The sequence below is a fragment of the Ochotona princeps genome, chromosome 17, assembly GCF_030435755.1.
Source record: "Ochotona princeps isolate mOchPri1 chromosome 17, mOchPri1.hap1, whole genome shotgun sequence".
NCBI lineage: Eukaryota > Metazoa > Chordata > Mammalia > Lagomorpha > Ochotonidae > Ochotona > Ochotona princeps.
The window spans coordinates 18,309,921-18,326,223 of record NC_080848.1 but is presented as its reverse complement, the minus strand read 5'-3'; the positions used below and the strand labels follow the sequence as shown (position 1 = coordinate 18,326,223).

At 46.9% G+C, this 16,303-nt stretch overlaps 1 protein-coding gene across 12 annotated transcripts in view; it reads left to right on the top strand.

The window, feature by feature from the left end:
- Positions 1-5,963: 5,963 nt before the first annotated feature.
- The window catches only part of CDK12 (cyclin dependent kinase 12), an 80,279-nt gene continuing 69,939 nt past the window's right edge, over positions 5,964-16,303 (top strand). For 5 of the 12 annotated variants that reach the window (XR_009247002.1, XR_009247001.1, XM_058676688.1 and 2 more), the window contains exons 1-2: positions 5,964-7,638; positions 12,937-13,800. Coding sequence is in view for 7 of the 12 variants with exons in the window: in XM_058676688.1 (XP_058532671.1) it covers positions 6,566-7,638; positions 12,937-13,800 (1,937 nt within the window). In the remaining 5 variants the exon portion in view is untranslated. The remainder of the gene's footprint in view (positions 7,639-12,936; positions 13,801-16,303) is intronic. The other 7 variants (XR_009247003.1, XR_009247000.1, XM_058676689.1 and 4 more) reach the window with 3 other exon arrangements.

Here is a 16,303-nt window from a genome sequence, read left to right as displayed (position 1 = left end):
ACATCTGGAAGATTTTGGATAAAGGTAAACTTTGCAGCAGTTATTTTGTCCTGAGTTTGTAGTATTGGTGAGACATAGATTTGGTTTCTCTTGTTCTTTTTTTTTTTTTTTAAGATTTATTCATTTTTATTGGAAAGGCAGATATGTAGAGAGCAGGAGAGACAGAAACAAAGATCTTCAGTCCAATGATTCACTCCCCAAAGGTTTACAAAGGCCCCAGGCTGTGGGAGTGTAGAAGCCAGCTGCTTCATCCAGATCTGCCAAACCCTTGAGCCATCTTCAGCTACTTTTCCCAGGCCTTAAGCAGGGAGTTGGATCAGAGATGGAGCCGCCAGGACACTAACTGGTGTTCCTATGGGATGCCAGCTTTGTACACAGCACAATGCTAACTCCTAGGCTTTTTTTTTTTTAATCAGATTTTATCTTTATCAGAAAGTCAGATATGCACAGAGGAGTAGAGACAGAGAGGAAGATGTTCCGCCCAATGATTCACTCCCCTAGCGGCTGCAACAGCCGGTGCTGCACTAATCCAAAGCCAAGAGTTTTTTTTCCAGATGTTCCATGCAGATGCAGGGTCCCAAGGCTTTGGGCCAACCTCCATTTCTCTCCCAGGCCACAAGCAGGGAGCTAGATGGGAAGCGGGGCTGCTGGGATTAGAACTGGTGCCCATATGGAATCCAGGCACATTCAGGGCGAAGACTTCAGCTGCTAGGCCAGGGCGCTGGGCTCGAAGCAGGGAATTTTTACAAAATCACCAGTCTGACGTTCCCCCCCACCCCGATTTCAAAGGTGTCCAAAGTCATCTCATCTGATAACTGCAACTTGGAGGAGTAGGCAGTCTAAATAAAACACATCCTGGAAAAAAAATCCGCCAACATGTTTACCTACTACCACAAAGATTCATCCTTGAAAATGCAATTTAAATTGTGTGTTTTATCTCATACGCTTCATTCCTTGGAATTGCTACTCTATGAGTTTCGCAGAACAGAAATTGTCACGCCTTTCATCTCCATCCAGCATTGTACCTGGGCCTGGGAGCCAACCTTGCAGGTTAGTGAGCCCCTCTGGACTCAACAGCTTGGCCCAGGAAAGCTCCTTCTGCAGTCCTTTAACTACTGCCAATCCTTTTCTTTTCCCAACCCCTTCACCTCTGTTATTCAAATATTAAGTTAAATGTTTCTCCTCTCTGTCTCTCCTCCTCCCTGTGTATCCGGCTTTCCAATAACAATAAAATCTTAAAAAAAAAAAAAAAAAAAAGTTAAATGTTTCTTCCAACAGGGGCATTTGCATCTAAGTCAGAGCCCCTGGGATTCTTGAATGTAGAGACTAAGAAGGGGCTCTGAGACACCTGTTCTTTGAGCAGATGTTCTGTGCAGTGGTTAACATACACTGCAGGACACAAGCCTTCCCTCAGCCAGCTACACCTCAGCATAGGATGATCAGGGCTTCCCAGCCCTCGGTCCCTACCACCACCACCCTGTGGAATTCCTGGCTCCTGGTTCAGCTCATGGCACTGGGGGCAACTGGGGAGTGAACCAGGAGATGGCAGCTTGCTCTGACTGGCTGCGTCCAACATAACAAAATGAACATTTTTTTACAGTAGGCAAGGGAAGCAAGGCTTTTCTGACTTTGGACTTGAGATCCTGGGTGGTATTATTTCCAAATTTAATTTTTTTTAAGATTTATTTATCTTGTTTAAAAATGAAAACACCAGTGTCCGGTGCCGTAGCCTAGCTGTTAAAGTCCTCTCCTTGAACGCGCCGGGATCCCATGTGCGTGCAAGTTCTAATCCTGGCAGCTCCACTTCCCAAACAGCTTCCTGCTTGTGGTTCCTGGCTCATGGCTTCGGATCCAGCACCGGCCGTTGCAGTCACTTGGGGAGTGAATCATCTGACAGAAGATTTTCTCTCTGTCTTTCCTCCTCTCTGTATTTCTGACTTTCCAATAAAAAAAATAAAATTAATCTTAAAAAAAAAAAAAAATGAAAACACCAGTATCCACAAGGTAGCTTAGCGAGTAAGTCCTTGGCTCCCATGCGCCAAGATCCCATATGGGTGCCGGTTCTACTACCGGCAGCTCAACTTCCCATCCAGCTCACTGCTTGTGGCCTGGTAAGGCAGTTAGGGCGGCCCAAGGCCTTAGGACCCTGTGCTCATGTAGGAGGCCCAGAAGAGGCTCCATAGTCCAGGTTTCGGATTGGCTCAGCTCCACCTGTTGTGGCTCCTTGGGGAGTGAATCATTAGACATCGAACAAAAGGTATTCCTCTCTATATTTCCTCCTCTCTGTTTTATCTTTCTAATAAAAATAACTAAATCTTTAAAAACAACAAAAAAAGTTGTTTTTATTGGAAAGTCAGATTTACATAGATAGATGAAAAACTGGGCAAACGGAGATTCTAAGGTGGACTATGTCAATCAGTGGATTCTGCAGCAACTTCATCGTGCTTGGAATGGCGAGATTGGCAGCAATTCATAACTGCTGAATTATCAAAATCACTTGAGCAAAACCCTCTGAGCATGCCCCACATAGGTTACCTGGGATGGTGGGAGACTGGGTGGGACTTTTCCTTTATCTACCTATTTACTCCAGATACAGAAAAAAAAGAGAATGTGGAAATAATAGTCTTACCCACTTTCCTGTAGCCCTTGAATTTTTTTTTTTGTGCCTTAATTAACCATGTAAAGATTGTCAAAAATAAAAATAAATAAAACAAATTTTAAAAATTAAAAAAAAAAAAAGGAGAGACAGAAAGAAAGATCTTCTATCTGTTGTTTCATTCTCCCAAGTGGCCGGAATGGTCAGAACTGAGCCGATCTGTAGCCAGGAACCAGGAGTTCTTCTGGGTCTGCCATGCCGGTGCAGGTTCCCCAGGGCTTGGGCCATCCTCTACTGCTTTCCTTGTTGCAATAGCAGGGAGCTGGATGGGACATGGAACAGCTGAGATTTGAGCCAGTGCCCCCTATGGAATGCCAACACTGCAAGCAGAGCATTGGCTTGCAATGCTACCATGCAGGACCACAACAATGGCTTTTAAAAAGTTTTGACTATTTATTTGAAAACCAAAATGACAGAGAGAATGAGCTTCTGTCTGCTGGCTCACTCCCTAGATGTCCATATTACTGGCCTGGGCCAGGCCAGAGCCAGGAACCATAAACTCCATTCTTGTCTCCAATATGGGTAGCAGGAACTCAGGCACTCCACAGCCTCCCAGTTTATTATCAGGAAACTGGATTGGAAGTCCAGAGTGGCTGGGACTTGCAGCTGCCATTCTGTTATAGGATGTACTGTCAGAGACAGAGGCTTAACCAGTTTCGCCAAACATTCACACCTTTTTTTACATGACTACTAAATGCAGCTGTATGATGATTTGTTCAATGCATGACTGAAGCCAGGAGCCTAGTATTTCAGCCTGCTTTCCTATGTAGAGCAGAGGCCCAAGGATTCATGCCATCCTCATCTATGTTTCCAGGAACAGTAGCAGGGAGTTCGATTGGAAGTGGAACAAACGTTTCTCAGTCTTTTGCCTAAGATCAAGTGTGGAAGTGGAGTAGCTGGAGCTCTAACTGGTGCCCACAGGGGATGTCAGTATTTCAGGTGGTATCTTAGCCAGCGGTGCCACAAGCCAAGCTCAAATATTTCCTCTCTATACAAGCTAAACAGAAACTTTGTAATACATTTTGGAGGATTTAGAGAGAAAGAATTGCCATCTGCTGGCTGATCAGATGAAAGGCTGAGCTCTAGCTGTTACACCCATTTAAGGAGTGAACCTGCATTTCTGCTAAAAATAAATTTTTTGTATGATTTTTTTTTTAATTGGAAAGTCAGATTTACAGAGAGAAGGACAGAGAGAAAGATCTTCAATTGCTGGTTTACTTCCCACGTGGCTGGAGCTGAGCCAATCCGAACCCAGGAGCTTCCTCAGGCTATCCCACATGGAAGGCTTTGGGCTGTCCTCTACTGCTTTCCCAGGCCACAAGCAGCAGTGAGCTGGATGGGGAGTGGAGCAGCCAGGACATGACCCAGTGCCCAAATGGGATCCTGGTGCGTGCAAAGTGAGGACTTTAGCCACTAGGCTACTGTGCTGAGCCCTAAACATAAGTCTTTTAAAAAAAAGAATTTACCCAACCAAAATGAAACGAAAATATATTGAATTGAGAACTGTCGGGCAGCTAAATTCCTCACCTTGAACGCCCGGGATCCCATATGGGCGCCAGTTCTATTCCTGGCAGCTCCACTTCCCATCCAACTCCCTGCTTGTGGCCTGGGAAAGCAGTCGAGGACGGCCCAATGCATTGGGACCCTGCACCCACGTGGGAGACCTGGAAGAGGTTCCTAGTTCCCGGGTTCGGATCAGCACAGCACCAGCCGTTGCAGTCACTTGGGGAGTGAATCATCAGACAGAAGATCTTCCTCTCTGTCTCTCCTCTCCTCTCTGTATATCTGACTTTGTAATAAACTGAATAAATCTTTAAAAAAAAAATGCAGGGTCCCACAGCCCTGGGCCATCCTCAACTGCTTTCCCAGGCCACAAGCAGGGAACTGGATGGGAAGTGGAGCTGCTGGGACTAGAACCGGTGCCCATATGGGATCCTGGTGCGTTCAAGGCAAGGACTTTAGCCACTAGGCCTCGCTGCCAGGCCCAGGGACCCTGCATTTGTGTGGGAGACCCAGAGGAAGCTCCTGGCTCCTGGCTTTGAATTGGCGCAGCACCAGCTGTAGCGGTCACTTTTGGGGAGTGAATCATTGGAGGGAAGATCTTCCTCTCTGTCTCTCCTTTTCTCTGTATATCTGACTTTCCAATAAAAATAAAATAAATCTTAAAAAAAAGAAGAGAATGTCCTTCCTGTACGTAATGTTGAGAGGATCAAATGCCGCACTTTCAAGCCTGAGTTACACCCTTGTTTAATGAAGTGCTTATCTTGTCACTTCGCCAGTTTATTCGTTCAATTATTTATTGACAGGCTTTTAAAAGTTCTTTAGGGGGGAAAAAAAGATAAAAGTTCTTTCAAAAAGTGAAACGTGCAATAGCAATGTAAGATTTTTTTTTAAGATTTTAAAAAATATTTAAAAAAAGATTTGTTTATTTTTATTGTAATATTAGGTATACAGAGAGGAGGAGAAGCAGAGAGGAAGATCTTTTGTATACAGAGAGGAGGAGAAGCAGAGAAGAAGATCTTTTGTCTGTTGAGTCTCTCCCCAAGCGGTCACAATGGCCAGAGTGAGCCTATCTGAAGCCAGGAGCCAGGAGTTCTTCCAGGTCTCCCACGTGGGTGCAGGGTCCCAAGGCTTTTGGCTGTCCTCAACTGCTGTCCCAGAATACAACCAGGGAGCTGGATGGGAAGTGGAGCAGCTGGGATTAGAACTGGCGCCCACATGGGATCCTAGCGCTTGCAAGGCGAAGATTTTGCCACTATGCTACCGCACTGGGCCCCAGATTAGCTTTCTTACCCGAAATTGTTTCACTTCCCTGAGTCTGGGTTTCTTTCTCTGTACAACAAGGATAAGGATATCGTTTCTGGGCAGGTGGCTGTGGGCACTGGAGATAACGAAATGTAAAATGTCTGGCATGTATTCATGTCGGGGTAAAAAAAAAAAGGGATGATTTTTCTTTAAAACACCCCAAAACTCGTGTTCAAAATTTCCACATTGGTCCTTTTCTACGGTTAAAAAAAATCCTAACTTGATAGCTGAAAGAGTTCTTGTTAGAAAGCATCCTAAAATCAGTTTGCGTGCAAACCTGTTAGTACGCGTTCCAGAAGTTATCAATAAAGTTTTGGTAAAAAAAAAAATGTTGTGGTAGTTGAGTTTCAATAAAGCTTTGTTCGAACGGAGAAAAACGGGAAGCTTCTCGCGAGAATCTGGCAGGATGCGTTTCTTGCCTGCGCTTTGTTCTCGCGCGATCGCCAGCCAACCGCAGAGAGCGAACGGAACGGGAAGTGGCCAGTCTCGCGAGGCTTCGCGGCCCTGCCCCTCCCCCTCCTCGCTGGGCCGTTTCGGTTTAATCTAGTGTGTGACTGAGTCTGGGAGGGAAGCGAGCGAGCGAGAGGGCGAGAGAGGAGTGTGTGGGGTGTGTGAGCGGTCCTGAGGTGAGGCCGACGCTCGCCAAGGGGCTCCCTCAGGACGAGGACAAAGGGGTCGCGAGGCACTTAGGCTGCCGGGTAGGGGAAGGGCCCGCGCTGTCCTCCGGGGCTCCAGAGCCGGAGTCGGCCCCACAGCCCCGGGAGCTTCCTGCTTCCTCGACCTCCTGGGCGCCCGGGCCTGAGGACCGGCTCGGCGTGGGGAGAGGGGGCCAAGGCGACCTGAGCCGCTCTCCGTGCCCTCTCCACCCCGCTGCTGAGGAATTCTTTCTTCCTCGGCTCCTGCGCCCACCCCCACCTCATGTAGGAGGGTGCCGTGGAGTCGGGAGGGAGGAGGAGCCCGGGCTCGAGCGTCCCTGCCCTCCCCACCCCCTTCCCGGGGCGCTTTGGTGGGCGTGGAGTTGGGGCTGGGGGGGGGGGAAGGGTGGGGATTACTTTTTGGAGTGCTGGGGAACTTTTTCCCCTTCCTCAGGCGCCGGGAAAGGGAATGCCCAATTCCGAGAGACACGGGGGCAAGAAGGACGGCAGTGGAGGAGCTTCTGGAACTTTACAGCCGTCCTCGGGAGGAGGAGGAGGCGGCGGCGGCGGCGGCTCCAACAGCCGAGAGCGTCACCGCTTGGTGTCGAAGCACAAGCGGCACAAGTCCAAGCACTCCTCCAAAGACACGGGGGTGGTGGCCCTCGAGGCGGCGGCCTTGGGGACGGCCATCAAACCTCTGGTGGAGTACGATGACATCAGCTCTGATTCGGACACCTTCTCGGATGACACGGCCTTCAAGCTGGTGCGGCGGGAGAACGAGGAGCGGCGCGGGACGGAGCGCAGCGAGCGGCTGCACAAGCATCGCCACCACCAGCACCGGCGCTCCCGGGAGTCGATCCGCAGCAAGCCGAGCGACAGAGCCAGGAGCCAGGAGGCGGCCAGCAAGTCGGGGGCCAGCAAGGAGGGCACGGCGGGCAGTTCGAAGCGGGCCCACGAGGACAGCGACGACCACGGCAAGGCGCAGGGGTCCAAGAGCAGCGGCGGCAAGGAGTCCCGCTCGTCCAAACTGCACAAGGAGAAGAGCCGCAAGGAGCGCGGGGAGCTCAAATCCGGCCACAAAGACCGGAGCAAGAGTCATCGCAAAAGGGAGACCCCCAAAAGTTACAAAACGCCCGACAGCCCCAAGCGGCGATCCTGGAGTCCCCACCGGAAGTGGTCCGACAGCTCCAAACCCGACGACAGCCCCTCCGGAGCGTCCTACGGCCAGGACTACGACCTGAGCCCCCCGCGATCGCACGCGTCCAGCAACTACGACTCGTACAAGCGCAGCCCCGGCAGCACGTCCCGCAGGCCGTCGCTGAGCCCGCCCTACAAGGAGCCCTCGGCCTACCAGTCCAGCACCCGCTCGCCCAGCCCCTACAGCCGGCGCCAACGCTCCGTGAGCCCCTACAGCCGCAGACGCTCGTCCAGCTACGAGAGGAGCGGCTCGTACAGCGGTCGCTCGCCCAGCCCCTACAGCCGGCGGCGCTCCAGCAGCCCCTTCCTGAGCAAGCGCTCGCTCAGCCGCAGCCCCCTGCCCAGGTGAGCCCCCTCTCCGCGCCTCTGGGAACCGGACGGGTGGGCTAGTGGTTGGCGGGGCTGTAGCTGAGCTCCGCTGAACCCTCCGGGCCCAGGGAGGCCTGCACAGGCCACAGACTGCCAAAGGTAGGTACTGCCAGGGGCAAGCCGGTGCGTGGGTATCACCCAGAGCCGCTCTGTTTTTGTTGCAAATCACCTTGGTGTCAGTACTTCAGAATTGAGTCTACCTGGAGACACGAGGAAATGATACATTCTTGGTTGTGTTCTCATCAGGTACCTCTCCTGAGAGAGTCCATACCTGGACGCTCATTATTTGCCTGATTGACACTGTTATAGTAACTTGGAACAGTCCTATCTTGAACTGATGGCTTCGTGAGAATTCACTAGTTAGCCCATGTTCTTGTTGACAGTGTGTAGCCTAGCAGAAGTTGGTGCCAAAGACAGTTTGGTTCCCTTTACATCACCATAGGCCTATGTGCTTACTACTTGGCAATTTTCAGAATCTCTAAAAAGTGGGATTGTGATGCCTTTACTGTGACATTAAAAAAGAAAAGACACATTGACTTGAAATTTCATCTTAGGAATCCCTGATCTGTTCCTGCTCCCGAGTAATGAAATCTGTCTGTGTGGACTCACCCCGTCCACAAAAGCAGAATGTGGGCTTTGCTTAGGCCTGAATAGAGTATTAATGGTGTTTTGTGACCTTTGCTAAATTATTTAACTGCTCCATGCCTGATTTTATTTTATTTATGTATAAAATGGGAGTAATAATTTACCTTTTCCTAGTGAGAATTAAATTAAGGGCCTTGTACTCTGCCTTATACATGATGCTACTAAGTTAATTGTCTCTAATGAGGATACTTTTATTAAACTCTAGAATAGAAATTGTGATTTAAAAAAAATCTGCACATCTTCTACGTTATTGTAGTTTTTGCTGACTTAAACTTAAATAAAAAAAATACTAGTGTGAATTTGTTTAGCTTCAAAGACTAAAGTTCTTTCCCTCAATTTTAACTTCAGAAACTTTAACAGAAAAGTTGAGAAAATTACAGTGAAATCCGTACATCTATCACCTGGATTGAGTAATTTTCACATATTATTTGTTCTCCATTAGTTAATCTCATTTTGTCTCAAAGTAAGTTAAATGCATCAGAACTTTTCTGTCTGAACCCTTTCAGTGTGGTAGACAGCTAGTTCAGGGTCACCAGCTTGGAAGCCAGTCCCTTTCCCACACACACACCTAGGTGTTCCCTCCACCCCACCTGTGATTCTCACCTGTCATCACCTGGAACCTGAGAGGGGGCAGTATTGACATTCCCCTCACAAGCACCTATAAAAGGCCCATGATAGAGAGAGGCTTGCTTTTTTGGTCTTGTGCTTCCATAGCTGTACCATTCCGACTCATGGCCTCCCCAGTACCTGCTTGCTCTCCGGCTTCCCGCAGACAGACTCCCAGGACAGATAGCCCCTGTATGTCTGTATTCCTCACCCTCTGTTCATTGCTTGGGTGGGACAGTAAAGATAGCAATACTAAGATGCTTTGTATATCTGATTTGTGTACTATCAAGAGTTCCATCAGAGGTGAGGCCTAGCAGTAATGGGATGTGGTCAGAGAAGCGAGGGAAAGGTGAATGTTTGCAGCTTTGTAAGTGTGCCCAGGTTGTTTGCTGAATGTGTCTTAGGATAACTTAGAAAAACTGGGGAAGCTGGAACATAGGTCTTCAGTTTAATGGATGGACTTAAGGATAAGGACCATTTGTTCCTCTTGGGGTTTCGGTTGACTGGGTTGCTAGAAGGACTTGTGATTTGTTATTTCTAGTGGGCCCTGTTATCACAAAGCTTGGTTAATACAGACTCCTTAATATGCCTTAGACACATTTGGTGTGATCTCGCTTGCACACTGCAACATTTTGGAGGCCCCAGCGAGATAGAGATCCCTGGTCAGAGGGCAGTGGGCATCCTGTGCTTTGGAACCTGGCTCGGTAAGCTGGGGAGGCCACTGTGATTGTTAACATGGCTGCAGCACCGATCCTGGCTTTCTGGCTCGCAGGATTCACACTGACCCTTAGGAGGAGTCTGGTGTGATCTCGCTTGGACCCCGCAGCATTGGCACATAGACCAATTTCTAGAGTTCAAATTTTTTCATTCAGGTGCATAAATCTCACATGTAGCATTTGTGAAGTTTCTTAGTTTTTAAGGAAACCTGAGAAGTATTGTAGAATATTTGTCATTTTGAGAGAGTGTTTCTGTTGAGGCTGTTTTAAGAATTTTTGCAGTTGTGGGGTTTGGCAATATGCTTCTTAGAAAAAAGAGCATATCTCAGGTTCACTTAATGTTCCCCAATATTGCAGCACAAAATTGTGAGTAATCTTCAAAAAGCTCATGGAAGATGCATATTGTGAAATAACTAAATGGATTTCAAAAGCTTTTTGCACTCAAATAATCCAGTTCTGTGAACTTTTTGAAGTTCTGTTCATACATATAGAGAGTTGGAGACATAATATGATAGCTTTGATGTAAATATTGTTTGCTGTCCAGCAGACATGGACTTGGTGCACACAGAGCTTGTAATAACATGTGTGGACTACCAGCCCAACTGATGGTCAGTAGCTAAGGTTTGTTAACAACATCAGACTTTTTTTTTTTCTTTTGGAAAGTCAGATATACAGAGAGGAGGAGAGACAGAGAGGAAGATCTTCTGGCCAGAGCTGCACCAATCTGAAGCCAGGAGACAGGAGCTTCTTCTGGGTTGCCCATACGGCTGGGATTAGAACCGGCGCCCATATGGGATCCTGGCACGTGCAAGGTGAGGGCTTTAGTCACTAGACTACTGCAGAGGGGCCCCCAGCATCAGACTTTTAAGGACTGAGGGTCACCTAGGCACAAGGGAGGAGAGTTTGAGGCATTTATATGTAGACAGCAAGAGGGAGTCTGCTAATACAGGTGCAGGGTTGCGAGGCTTTGCGCCATCCTCCACTGCTTTCCCAGGCCAAAGGCTGGGAGCTGGAAGGGAAGTGGGGAAGCTAGGGCACTCACAAGGGATCCGGCTGTGTGCAAGGTAAGGACTTCAGCCACTAAGCAATGCACTGGGCCCTAAATATGGTCCGTAATTTTTAAAAGGCTGAAATGCTTGCAAAGAATTACAGTGTCTTTAGATCTATCAAATTAGCATTTCATAATAGCAATTTCATTGCAAATGAATGGAACCTTAATTCATTGTGGAGATGGGGAGAGTAAAAAATTTTTTTATTGGGAAGTCAGATATATAAAGAGGAGGAGAGACAGGAAGTTCTTGGTCTGCTGTTTCACTCCCCAGATGGCTGCAACGGCCGGAGCTGTGCCAATCAGGAGCCAGGAGCCTCTTCTGGGTCTTCAACAGGGGTGCATGGTCCCAAGGCTTTGGGCCATTCTTGACTCTTATCCCACGCCACAAGCAGGGAGCTGGATGGGAAGTGGGGCCGCCAGGATTAATGTAGGAGCCAGGCACTTTTAAGGTGAGGAAATAGCCACTATGCTACTGTACCGGCCCTAATACCTTTGTTTTGTGAACAGTGCTTCTTACTGCTCCCTGTATTTACCAATTTGTTTCCCCTCTTCCACTTTTTTCTTGAAGAGTTGACCTGAAAGTCAGATACTGCATTTGTATCCTCAAAATACAAGTACGTAGCAATCACATTTCCTTTTAACAGTAGGCTTGTGTTCAGAAATTAAAGAGTTTGCAGTAGGACAGTTGGTTCTTTAGTATCTTTCCTGTGGATCCAGATCACAGATTTTCCAGTCATTGAGGGCCTGGTGATGCACAGCAGGGTCAGGTGGCACTTGTGATGCTGGCATCCTCAGTGTCAGTTCAAGGCCTGGATAGCCCACTCTGGAAGCAGCTTCCTGGTGATGCGCTTCAGGGGGCAGCAGGTGACGGCCTGCCGTTTCTCCCCATGGGGGAGGACTGGAGAGAGTGAGTTCTGACTCCTGGTTTCACCCTGGCCCAGGTCTGGTTGTTGTGGCCAGCAGGGAAGGAAACCAGTAGGTAAAAGAGATGTGCGTATGTATCTCTGTTGCCATCTTTCCCTATTATTGTGCCTTTCAAGTAGTTACATAAATAAATGAGTTCCAGAAGAAAATTTAAGATGCCATAGGTAATGCCTTACTTTATGAGTTTTGAAAAACCTTACTGGAAATGATTTTATTTTAAAACAAGCAGGACCATTATATCCTTGAACGCTTCTAATATTTTTTCTAGTTTTATAAATCTTAACTGCTGTATATTGGGAGTTTGTTTATGATAACCATAACTTTATTGTAGAGGATACAAGGGATCTGCCAATTAAATAGATCCCTAGTTAAAAATTTAGGTTTTGGTGAAGAGTAGTATTTTAAAAAAATATTCATTTTTATTAATTTGATAGGCAAGATGACAAAGAGAGCTTCTGTGTGCTGGTTCACTTCCCAGATGTTTGCAGAAGCAGGGCTGGGGCCAGGCTGAAGCCATAACCAAGAACTCTGGGTGTCTCCCATAGGTGGCAGCAATGGCAATCTATTCTCTACTGCTTTGCAGCTACATTGACAGAAAGCTGGATCAGAAGGCAAAGACAGAATTAGATGCGGGGTTTGGGGTCTTAGGCAGCTCTTTAACCCACTCATGGTGTCTCTCCTCCCAGAATGCTACCTGTACTGTAGAGTATGATTTCTTTGAAATATCTTTACTTTATCAAAGCTAAAAACCAAAGTTCTGGAAGTAGTCTTTCCTCTAGCGTTGGGAAAAAAACATTGATCTGCAGAGTAAGGAATGGATGTTTTAATATCGTGATTCAAACTATTTTCATGCAGGACTTGGTTTCTTACCTATTTTTGAAATGAGTTTTTTTTTTAAGGTACACAAAAAAATTTCTAGACGTACAAAGAAATTGTGAAAGTAGTGCGAAGAATTCTCCTGAATCCCTGGTATTTCCCCTTCCCACTTTGCTTGTTAGCATCTCACAGCAATGTGTTGCGTTTGTTACAGTTCCTGATTGGGAGTGCATGCTTTAGTCAGAATTCATAGTCTTTACTTTAGGGGAATTCTTTATTCCAAAATTCTGTCTATGATGCCAACTTCATCATCATGGAGTTCCTTTATTTTGGCTGTTTACTATTTCCCTTGTTTTTCATTGTACCTATTTTAAGACTGATAAACTATTCTTTCTTTTTTTCTCATTTTTAAATTTCAGAATAGGTTTTAAACTTGTGCTCCTCTACAGTTTGGTCTATTTTCTTGTATAAACCTGTTTATCCATTTAGAGAAATGTATTTTTCCCATTCCCCTAGGAAATCCATGAAGTCCAGAAGCAGAAGTCCTGCATATTCAAGACACTCATCTTCTCACAGTAAAAAGAAGAGATCGGGGTCCCGCAGTCGTCATTCCAGTATCTCGCCTGTCAGGCTTCCGTTGAATTCCAGTCTCGGAGCTGAACTTAGTAGGAAGAAGAAGGAACGTGCAGCTGCTGCAGCAGCAGCCAAACTGGATGGGAAGGAATCCAAAGGTTCGCCTCTATTTTTGCCGAAGAAAGAGAACAGCAGTTCAGTAGAGGCTAAGGATTCAAACTTGGAATCTAAGAAGTTATCCAAGGGTATAAAATTGGAAAAATCTGCAGATACAGAACTGGTGAATGTAACACAGCTAAACACAGAGGTCAAGAATTCGTTAGATACAGGGATGGTAAAGGTGGATGAAAACTCTGAGAAGCATCCTGTTGTTAAAGATTTGAAAGCACAGGGAACAAGAGACTCGAAACCCATAGCTCCAAAAGAAGAGATTGTTACTCCGAAGGAGACAGAGACATCAGAAAAGGAGACCCCTCCACCTCTTCCCACAATTACCTCTCCACCCCCCTTGCCAACTACTACCCCTCCACCTAGGACACCCCCTTTGCCACCTTTGCCTCCACTACCAGCTATTCCACAGCAACCACCTCTGCCACCTCCCCAGCCAGCAGTCAGTCAGGCTCCGGCTTCCAGTACTTCTCACCCAAGGACATCTGCCCTGTCCTCTCAGGCAAATTCTCAGCCCCCTGTACAGGTTTCTGTGAAGACACAAGTATCTGTAACAGCTGCTATCCCACACCTGAAAACTTCAACATTGCCTCCTCTGCCTCTCCCACCCTTACTACCTGGAGAGGATGACATGGATAGGTAAGTACCATAGTAACCTTACTCTAAGTACAGTGCGTTTTCTGTTTTTGTACTCTCTTAGCATTACTGTAATACTTGGCTATTCAGAATGTTGTCATAGTTAGGAAGTGCCTTTGATGTCTGCTTTTCACTGGGAAAGTCTCTGTAGAGGAGAAGAGAATTACAGATTATGAAGTAGTGAACCTATTTTCTCACAGTTTATTTTGAAGACAGGGCAACAGAGTTTTCCCCTTCTTCTAGCTCACTCCACAGATGCCCATTACAGCCAGGGCTGTATCAGCCACAGGCAGGTTCTCGGGACTCCGCCTGTGTCTTCTGTGTGGCTGGCAGGGACCCAAGGACTTGAACTATCAGTTGTTCCTTCTTTATATATTTTGAGATTTATTTATTCATTTTAAAAATTCATGTATTTTTATTGTAAAGGCAAATATATAGAGAGGAAGAGAGACGGATAGGAAGATCTGTTGTCCGATGATTCATTCCCCAAGGGGCCACAAGGGCCAGAGCTGAGCCAGTCCAAAGCCAGAAACCAGGAGCCTCCTCAGGGTCTCCCATGCGGGGAAGAGGGATAGTGTCCCAAGGCCCCGGGCCATCCTCGACTGCTTTCCCAGGCCACAAGCAGGGAGCTGGATGGGAAGCAGGGCCGTCGAGACTAGAACTGGTGCCCATATGGGATCCTGGGGCATTCAAGGCGAGGAGTTTAGCTGCTAGGCAATCACGCTGGGCCTGAGATTTATTTATTTTTATTGGAAAATCAGATTTACAGAGAGAAGGAGACATGGAAAGAGCTTCCATCCTCTGGTTCGCTCTCCAAGTGGCCACAAACGACTGGAGCTCAGCTGATCTAAAGCCAGGAGCCAGGGACGTCTTCTGGGTCTCCCATGTGGGTGCAGGGTCCCAAGGCTTTGGGCCATCCTCAGCTGCTCTCCCAGGATACAAGCAGCGAGCTGGATGGGAAGTGGAGCAGTTGGGATATGTACTGGTGCCCACATTGGCTGCCAGTGCTTGTGAGGCGAAGGGTTAGCTAGTCGAGGCATTGAAGACCTGTGCTGGGCCTCCAAAATACCTTTTACACCTGTTTTTTGTTTGTTTGTTTTTTTAAATTTATTTTTTGCTTCTTTAGTGTCTAAGCAAGGTTGTTTTGAGCAGGGATGCTGTTTTTAAAAATTTATTTATGCTACATGAAGTAAAAAGTGTATAGAATGTTTACTACTTCCAGTATAATTCCCAATGGAGTGATGGAAAGGGCTTAAATTAATTCATTTAAAAAATTATTTTATTTTTATTGGAAAAGAGAGGAGGAGAGACAAAGGAAGATCTGTCCGTTGGTTCACTCCCCAAGCAGCTGCAATGGCCAGGGTTACATCAATCCGAAGCCAGGTGCCAGAAGCTTCCTTTGGCTCTCGCACGCGGGTGCAGGGTCCCAAGGCTTTGGACTGTCCTGAACTGCTTTCCCATGCCACAAGCAGGGAGCTGGATGGGAAGTGGGGCCATAGGTACACAGACTGGTGCCCATGTGGGATCCTGGCAGGTGTGCAAAGCAAGGAGGATTTAAGTCACTAACTAGGCTGCTGTGTGAGGCCTGAATTAATTTATTTTTAAAGATATCTTTATTTATTTGATTCTCAGAGTTACAGAGAGGGAGGGAGATACAGTTTCATTCCCCAGGTGACCCAGGACCAGGCCATGCTGAAGCCGGGATCCAGGAGCTTCTTCCAGGTTTTCAATTGGGTAACAGGGGCCCAGGCATTTGTTCCATATCCCTCTGTTTTTCCCAAGCTATCAGCAGTGAGCTGGTCCTGAATTAGAGCAGCCAGGGCACAAACCAGCACGTTTATGGTGTTGCTGGCAGAGGCTTTATGTACTATGCCACATGATTTAGTTCAAGGAAGTCTTTTAACTAGTGAGAACTGAAATGAGTATGAAACACGAATCTGACATCGTGAAAAACATTTGGAAAAATACATGTAGTCAAAGGATTCGTTAGGCAAGTACTACCAATTGAACCTACTTTAGCAATTACATGGACCATGGCAGTCCCTATTACTTTTTTCCCCCCAAGATTCTGCTTATTTAGTAAATAATCTGCATTTATTATAACAAATTGAATTGTAAATTGTGTGTCACTGATCTTGCATCTGAGACTAATTTCCAGACCTGTGTTATTTTCTTAATGTTATTAATGATTAGAATGATTTATTTCATCCCTTGAGGCCTACATTTTTGTCAGACCTTTCACTACCTTTTGAGAAGCAGGTAAATGCACTAAATGGAATGAGAAAGGAAGACTTTTTTTTTAATTAAGATTTATTTTTATTGTAAAGGCGGATATACAGACAGGATAGACAGAGAGGAAGATCCTCTGTCTGATGGTACACTCCCCAAGTGACCGCAATGGCTGGCGCTGAGCCAATCTGAAGCCAGGAGCCAGGAGCTCTTCCAGGTCTCCCACGCAAGTAAAGGGTCCCAAGGCTTTCGGCCATCCTGGACTGCTTTCCCAAGT